Here is an 8325-nt window from a genome sequence, read left to right as displayed (position 1 = left end):
GATTTCCAGGGGGTGGTTAAGGGTTCGAAGGGGATGGGCACCCTTATGATCACTTGCATTACCTAGGGGAGGTCATTACGTATCAAATGGTGTGCGGTTTTTCTAAATCGGACCCATAGAAGCTGAGATTAAGCGGAAAACGTGTTTTTATTTATGATCAGAAGACCCGGAAAACATCGATTTTAAACACTCAATTCAAAATATCTCGAAAATGAAAAAAACAAGTCTCGCCAATTTTTTATATGTTGTTACCATGGATATGAGGCACATTTTGGCTATTTTGAATTTTCAAAATTTTATGTACTAGGGTATGTGGGATTTTTTCGAAAAGTTTGACCCCAATTTAGTGACCTTGACCTTTGACCTACGAAGTTTTTTATCTTGGGGAAGTTGTTTGGCGTTAAACGTAGATCATTTTGGATACAAAATTTTTGTGTTTACCACAAACAGAGTCAAAGTTACAAATCGCAAAAAACATCACCTTTTTCAAAAATCTCAAATTTTGAACCCCTGTAAAATGGGCAATTTTTGGAATTTTCACCTAATATTTTAGGGTTCAACTTAGGTCCCCTAGGGCAACATCTCCACCGAATTTCATCAAAATCTGAAGACCACTTGCCAAGGGGGGTGTCACTTGATTTAGATCCTTCCATGTAATATATTTTAGAGGTTTGGTTGGTGTACTATGCGTTTGGAAGTTAGTAAATTGATTGATATTATTGCCAATATATATTTAATTAATCAGGATAATTTGTTTACAATAATAATAAAACTCATTTTTAATAAGCCACATTTTTTCCTCTCAATTCTTAGGGAAATTCTCACGGCAAAATTTCGCACTCTTGTTTTCATTAGCTTTCATATTTTTCTTCCTTTGCAAAATTACAATAATAATGAAACTGCGGAACAATTCTTTTTGCAGAGACTGCTTGTCTCTTTTACTTAGCGCCTTTCTTTTTATGCAACCTGCCGAGCACTCCTTTCATCCTCCAAACCGCTCAAAACCTTTGCCCCTGCGCCGCGCTGCGGATAATTCATCAACTGCGTCGCGAACCAAAACAAATCAACAAAACTCCAAATTTTGCTCATCATCTTCTTCAACCTGATCGAAATTCTTAGCTGAATTCTGCGGAAATGAACAGCCTGTTTCAATTTCTCTTCGATGAGGACGTAACTGGATACAAATTCATCATCGTGAGTCAAATTTTTATTCGAACTCAATTCTTCCAAGTCATTGTATCAATCTTTATTTGAAATTTATTTTTGAGAATTGTCCAAACTCCAATTAAACACCCCAGCTTTATGTTTTTTCTTTGTAGCCGTCGGTGTCGATCGGAAATGTCGGTCAGCTGGCCGTGGACATTCTGATCGCAACTGTCCGGCCTGAGAAATGGGCCATCGCCTGGCACCCGGCCCTCGTGCCCATCGTCGGCGGCGACCCTTACGACTACAGCTCAAACAGCTTGGCCACTGCCTGCGAATGTAAATAATAAGCTAAAATAATAACTTGGAAATCTTAAAATAAATCTGAATTGTTGTTGATTTGCAGTGTATCTGTCGAAAGAGAGAAAACTGATTTTTCTCCAACTTAGATCTCCACTTGTCAAGGTGAGTTGTTTTTTTAAAATTAATTAACGTTCATAATAATTTTTTATAATGTTCAGGAGCATGGGAAGGACTTTCTGCTGAAGCTGTCCAAATGGATCGAGGAGAAAAAGTTCAGCGAAGTTCTCATTTTGGCCTCTTTGGCCGCTTACGAACGGTTCGGACCGCAACTGACAGGACATCCCTTCCGATACCTGACCACAAGCTCTCAGGTTGATCCTGAAATGTAAGCATCTCGCCCTAAAACTAATGAAAATATCGCTAGTATGGATTTTGTTAGATTTTTAGACTGAATATTTTACTAAAATGGTGATGGATTAGTTAAAAAAATAAGATTAATGGCTTGAATTTTTTTAAAATTGGAAATGGGACAATGATTCAATAAAAATTTAATATCCCTACAGTTCCAAGTGGGGTCCAGCCCTGGAGAAGAAACAATTTGAGCTTGGCGGCAAGAAAAGTGAGGATTTTGTGATGATTGGATCAGGATTTGCAAAGCAACTGTATAAATCTTGGTAAATAAAATATCTAGCTAATTTTGTGATTTTCTTATCAAAATTTTGAATTATTGCAGTTCTTCTGCTGGCGTCGAGAGCACTGTTCTAATGAAATTCTGCGACGAAGGCTTCAACGACACGGACGCCAACCAACTTGCTAGTTTTGCCAACGCCTGGAGCAGAATTGTGAGTGGTTGGATGTTGTGGTTAAATATATTTACTAATTTTATTTCACTGTATGCAGCTGTCTGCTGATTCCAAGTGGAGATTACCTCCTTCCTGGAGCCACCTTGTTGGCAATGGCCCACCAACCGGCATTTTTTAATTATTCCCCTTAAATTGGTTTTTGTCTGTGAAATAAATTCAATATCTTATAGATGCTCATTGCCTCTATATTTATAAACTTACAACTGCAACTAATTATTCCTATTGTTAATCGATTGTAAGTAAAAAGCAAATATTTTTAAACATTATTAAAAAACTATGGTTTAATTTAGTTTTCATTATAATTTAAACACAAGCACATTAGCAGGCATAAAAATCATATTTTTTAATTTAACAGCAATTTTATTTGTTCTCTAAATAGTAGAAAATTTTCACTTTATTTTTCAAATGATTTACAGATTTAATCTGAAAATAAATATTTTCCATGCCTGCTTAAATGATTAATAAAATATACAAATATTTTTAAATTATTTCGTTTCGGTGGCTAAAAAATAAAAGTGAGAAGTCAATATAATTTTAAATTTAAAAAAAAAATAATAATATAACGCATTATAATCACACAATAGCGAAAATTACGAGAAAAGCGTGTGCACACTTTTCATTATCTGAAGAAAAGGTTCGCTCCCAAGGCAAAAATATATTTGCATTGTGTGTTAGAAGTGCATTGCTCTCTGCTGTAGGGTTCACGCGCTTTCTCCGCGCCGTGCCGTGAGTCGTCGTGTTTGCGAAGAGAGCGCCCATCTGCAGCCGAATGGAGTGAAAGGTCATGCACGTCTCTTCCAGCCGCCTACGCTCCAAATTTAATTTTCAAGCCGACGTTAATTTTAGTCAAGAGAGTAATTTCTCTCTGTTGCATGATGATATGCGTGTTGCCGTTATGACGTCTATTAATGTTAGTTTAATTGAAGATTAACAATCAGAGAAATTTTTATTCCTTTAACAGATGAAATCTACTGCTTAAGTCTAATTTGCTAATTCGGAGGTTTAAGGAGGATGACTTTGACGAACTGTAAAATATCAAAATTAGTCCAGACGACATCAAAAATAGCAATTTTTCAAATGATTTTCTGAAAAACGATTTTTGTCTGACTGTCTGACAAGAAACCCTATCCTTAACGAATTAAGAAATATCCTCTCAGGAGAAATATTTTAATTCAACGGGGTTTACGAGCTATGGCGCTCTGCATGTGGAAATCCTTCCTTAATTATATTATTTCATTTGCCTTCCTACAATTATAAAACCGATAAAAACTTACAGAGCATGGAAGTAACGCTTGTGGGAAATTTCTATTTTTTTCCCGGTTCGTTGAAAATTAAATCTGATTTATTTGTCACACTGAACAGCTAATTTTAACATAAAACTTTTTTTAGATTGTGAGCAATTTTCATAAAATCTAAAAAATCACTAGAATTGTGGAATCGAAATTCCCAACACTGTAGTAGATAAACAACTAAGAGAGAAACGATTTCCTGGGATTTATCGTCTCACACTTTCTGAGCGAAAAGGTCAACTGCCGGTCTTCCACGCCCTCGTCGTCTATTAGAGCCTCTATTCAGAGTCTTCAGGGGTCAGTTTCTCCTCCCTCGCTGTATCCTCAGTTCTTTGTTACCTTGTCTTCTTTTTTTGAAATCTTGAAAATGTTGGAATAAACTGCGCCAAAGAGATCTTTGGAGGTGAACTCTGACTGCCACTCTGTACAACGCACACGCTTATATATGGTTTCATCTTGAAGTCCGTTTCAACCAGCTCGGGAACCACTTCAGGCACTCAATTGAACCTTTCATTTTCCAGCATACTGGTCTTACTTGATCCTCTTCTGTTTTGATGAAGTCTTGAAATCTGCTTTCTGAATTCCTTTGGAGCCTCTTTTGTTTCCCAGATCAAATTTTCTGAAATACATAAATATCGCTTTCCCTCCCTCGCCGCTGTGGTGAAAAGAAAGTGGCACTTTTGGCACCAGAACCGCAATCGGATTAACAAAGCCATCTTTTTGCAAGTCTGCCAGAAAATGGAGAAAAGTATATTATATTATAAAAACGAAAAGTTAAATGTTTTATATTTCTTCACGCTCTCGGCGAGACTAAATTTGAAGTTTCGGTTTTGAGTCCTCAAGAAATATATCCGATCTATAAAATATATTTTCCTCCGCAAATCGAAATTTACGTAGCTCGCATCAGGAAAATCTAAATTTGCCAAAAATCATATTAACGTCGAATCTTAGAAAAGGTCATTTAGAAAAGGTTTTCTTTAGACACTCTCCGCGTGTCGGGGTGTCCCGTGTCAACGCACCGTCTATAGGCGTAAACTGGTTGAAAGGGTAAATCCGGGCGCCCAAGTTCAGCCGACTGATTTCATTACGGGAGGAAAAGAAGGGCGCGAAAAGGCCGAACCAAAATTGACTGCTGCGGCTGATTGCTTGATGAGCAACTGGGCAAAAAGGCCAAAGGGTTGCATGCCAGATGGTAACGGGTGAGGAGAATAAGAAATATAATCAACTTGTGCTGGTGATACGGAACCTTAAGTTAGATATTTTATCATAATTAATTAGAGCATAATTATTAAATATTTATATATCACTAGATTGATTTGGAATGAATGAATTACAAATAATTATTTTACGTCTAACTGAATACACGTGGTGGGACTCCAACAGTTTTAAACAAAATATAAGCTTATTAATGTTCAATTTGATTGTTTAAAATTAAAAAAAAATAGAAAATAGGAATATTATATAGCTTTTAGAAAATGTTTGGTTGTTTTTAATTAATAATAATTTAAACAATTTAATTTAAATTTTGTTTATTTTATAATTTAAAATGCGAGAAGATCCCAATCACTCTAATGCTTGCTAGTATGTACTGTAATATTTTAATTATATAAATATATCTCTTGTGAACCAATGATGATTTTTGAATTTCATAAATATATGATTCAAGATTGTCAATAAATTTTTTCAGAGTATAAATTTTACAATTCTAACATTTATTTTAACATTTACTCTTAATAAAATTTTAACTCAATTTGAGCAAATACTGCTTTTTAAAATCGATTTTGAAGCCTTGGTCATTTTCTTCAAAGTCAAGAGTCGTAATATCGAAATAATTCCGTAAATTTTTATGTAAACTATCAGCACGAATACAATATTAACTTCACCAAATGCTAAACCGTTAAATTCTAAGAGTTTCATTTTAAGCGTAACAAATTATTATTTTGACTGCAAATTATTGGGTTAGGCTAATTTTGGCGTGGTGTTGAATCAGAAATAAATCTAATTGATTTTTTTTAAACGAAAATCTTTTGAATGTTTGATTTTTACAGTACATAAATATTAGTTCTTCGATTTGTGTGCTTCTTACTATTCTTCTCTGCCCTTAAATCTAGAGTGCTAAAATATATAATTGTTTTGTCAATCCCGTTCCCAAGGTATATTATAATGTGCCTCGCGTGCATGCAATTATATTTCTCCGAGGCGATGAGTAATTGTAATTGGTCAAATTGTTTTTTTGGAGCGAGATAAGAAAGCGGGTCAGCAGCAGTGATCATCGCGCGAACGCTGCTTTGGTCGCTTTGAATGCAAACGCGTTCTTTTAAGTGGCTCTCCGTGTGGTTGTGGTGCACAAAATTTCGCGCCTCTTTAAGTCGTCAAACCTTTTGCACTTCTCTCCGCTCCGCGTCATCACATAATTATCATTGCGCATTTAAATAAGTGTTTCGCCCATGGCAACAGTATGTATTGACTTTAATTTTTTGCATGTCCTCCAGAGAATTCCCGCACAGCTTTAATTAACTAAGATTATTTATGTTAAATATTTTAGCACTCAACAAATATTTTGAAGATACTTATTCTCTTTATGTGTATCGTTTACAAATTTTAACCTACATTTTCATAACTGAATTGCAGAAAGTTTATTTGTTATTTGACAAGTGACAAAAGATTGCCAGAAGAATTCAATGCAGCTTCCACGGTGTGTAGCGAACTGTTTATTTTCCATCTTTCTATACAGAAAGGTCCTGCTCTACTAGTTACGCGGCTACTGGTTGCATCCCAAATTCATGAGCATGAGTTTTCACAAATTTCCTGCATCAATTTAATATTAGCAAGTGTTAAAAGCAAGCTGTGTTTTCATATTGAAGTGTTTTCCGGAAAAACGTCTGATTAAGAAAAATCATACTGTCTCAGAAGAAACAAATCGCAAACATTTAATTATTTTTAGTTATTTGACGAGCATTTGATCTATAAAATATTGTTAATAGATGCCAATAAAAGCAGAAGCATGAGAGGTTGTCATAATTTTTCCTCAGCCCCAAGGCGGAACAGGAAGCTCATGAATAAAGGGGTGCCACCAGCTGAAACTAGTTGAGCAGGACACATTCCTGTAGAAATACGGTAAAATGAATTACTCGCTATGCACCGAGCAAGCAGCATTTAAATTGAACTGAAAATTTACAAAAAAAGGTTAATGCTCTGTAAAACGAGTACAGCCCTTTCAAATATATAAATTACAGAAAAGAACATTTTGAAATTAAATTGATTGGTCAATATCAACACATTTTGGGCAAGCTAATAGTGTGCATAGAAATCATTAAAGAAGCGCCATAATTAGTCTAACCGTTTTGCTAATTGAATACAAGCGAAGCACAAAAGAATGCGTGTTTAGTCTAAAGGCACAATTTTCTGGGTTAATATTACGAGCAGCAGTGCTGAGTAATCTCAAGCTCGAGTGCGACATATTGAATGTGTCAACGAAAAAAATGTAAATTGGGCAACGCGGAATTAAAGACTTAGCAATATTTGTTTTGTATTTCATTCGGAATCTGGAGCAAATAATGCTTTTCATGTTATGGAGTTTGATATTGTATTGTCTTGAAAGGCGGAGCGACTGATTTGTTTGGAAATATTCTCATGTAATTGGAATTTGGGCGTGGTGGGGTCTCAGTGGGAGAAAAACGCTTAAATAGGGGTGAACAAGAGTTATCAACGGACGGACGGACAGTCGGACGGACGGTCGTTTCCGGATCGGAGATGGGTGACGGAATGTGTTGTGCAGTGCGTGAATCTTCGTGGTTTCTGGGGTTGCCTTTTTCTCCATCACTGATTTTGAGGTCCAGCCACCGCCCGTGTGCCCGTGATGTTCAAGTGGATAATAAAGGTTAATTTTGTTCTATAACTTTTGTTTGTATTGAACTGCATTCCCCCCAGATAGGGCTTACAATTAGCTTTTGAATGGGACAGATTGAGTGCAGGTTATTTTATCAGTTGGACATGGAAAATTAGCAATCTATTAAGGTTAAAGCTTAAATTAGGACCATTATGCGCGGAGCCAGAGGAGCACCGACCTGCGGATCAGGTCGCCACCTCACAATAATATAATATTAATGCGGTTTTTTAGGAAGGTCATAATTTTTAGCCTGGTAAAGCCTGCATATTCCCGATTGAGTCAATTTTCAGGTCAAATGTTTTGGAAAGCTCTATTAAAATTACAAAAATTTCATGAATAGTGGTAACATTTTTCGCAATCAAAAATATTTCTCAATTTAAAGAGGAATGATACTGCAAAAGCCTGGGAAATGCTTGTTGCCAATGCATAAACTCGTCCCTTAGGATTCAGTTAAAGCCTAAATTGACCTATAAGAAGCACTGTAATTTTTTGAGAAAATTGGCTGGGAAGTTACCGTGCTTTTCAAATGGCAATGGCTGTCTCCTTACTTGAAATCCGATTTAATTTCAAAACTAAGAGTTTCCCCAATAAGTGGCATACACCGTTGGACAGATCTCGACGAGAGGAATCGGAATATGCCAAGAAAATGTGGTCAAGCTCTGTAAATTTTGGAGAAAATTGGCAAAATATGAATTTTTATTGTAGGAAGGTCCTTTTTTATTATTGCAAATTGTTGAACAATTTGTTTATGGCATCCAACAATTCAAATATTTTTCAATTGTTGCCCAGTATCGTTCCCCTTTAAAACCTCACAGTAAAATATTGTTGACTTGATATC

General features: G+C 35.8%; 1 protein-coding gene across 1 annotated transcript; it reads left to right on the top strand.

The window, feature by feature from the left end:
* The first annotated feature begins 1034 nt into the window (after nucleotides 1-1034).
* LOC135935685 (proteasome assembly chaperone 2) lies at nucleotides 1035-2478 on the top strand. Its single transcript, XM_065478194.1, has 7 exons — nucleotides 1035-1194; nucleotides 1320-1482; nucleotides 1550-1608; nucleotides 1665-1831; nucleotides 2010-2120; nucleotides 2180-2288; nucleotides 2347-2478. The coding sequence occupies exons 1-7, from the start codon at nucleotides 1135-1137 to the stop codon at nucleotides 2425-2427; spliced, it is 750 nt and encodes a 249-aa protein (XP_065334266.1). The 5' UTR covers nucleotides 1035-1134; the 3' UTR covers nucleotides 2428-2478.
* The last annotated feature ends 5847 nt before the right edge of the window (nucleotides 2479-8325 follow it).

This window comes from Cloeon dipterum, chromosome 2 (assembly GCF_949628265.1).
Source record: "Cloeon dipterum chromosome 2, ieCloDipt1.1, whole genome shotgun sequence".
Lineage (NCBI taxonomy): Eukaryota > Metazoa > Arthropoda > Insecta > Ephemeroptera > Baetidae > Cloeon > Cloeon dipterum.
This window is presented reverse-complemented; position numbering and strand designations above follow the sequence as displayed.

Coding starts and splice junctions, on each gene's coding strand:
- LOC135935685 (XM_065478194.1), top strand. CDS start 1,135: ATGAACAGCCTGTTTCAATTTCTCTTCGATGAGGACGTAACTGGATAC. Junction 1,483..1,549: donor CTTGGCCACTGCCTGCGAAT/GTAAATAATAAG, acceptor GTTGATTTGCAG/TGTATCTGTCGAAAGAGAGA. Junction 2,121..2,179: donor AAGCAACTGTATAAATCTTG/GTAAATAAAATA, acceptor GAATTATTGCAG/TTCTTCTGCTGGCGTCGAGA.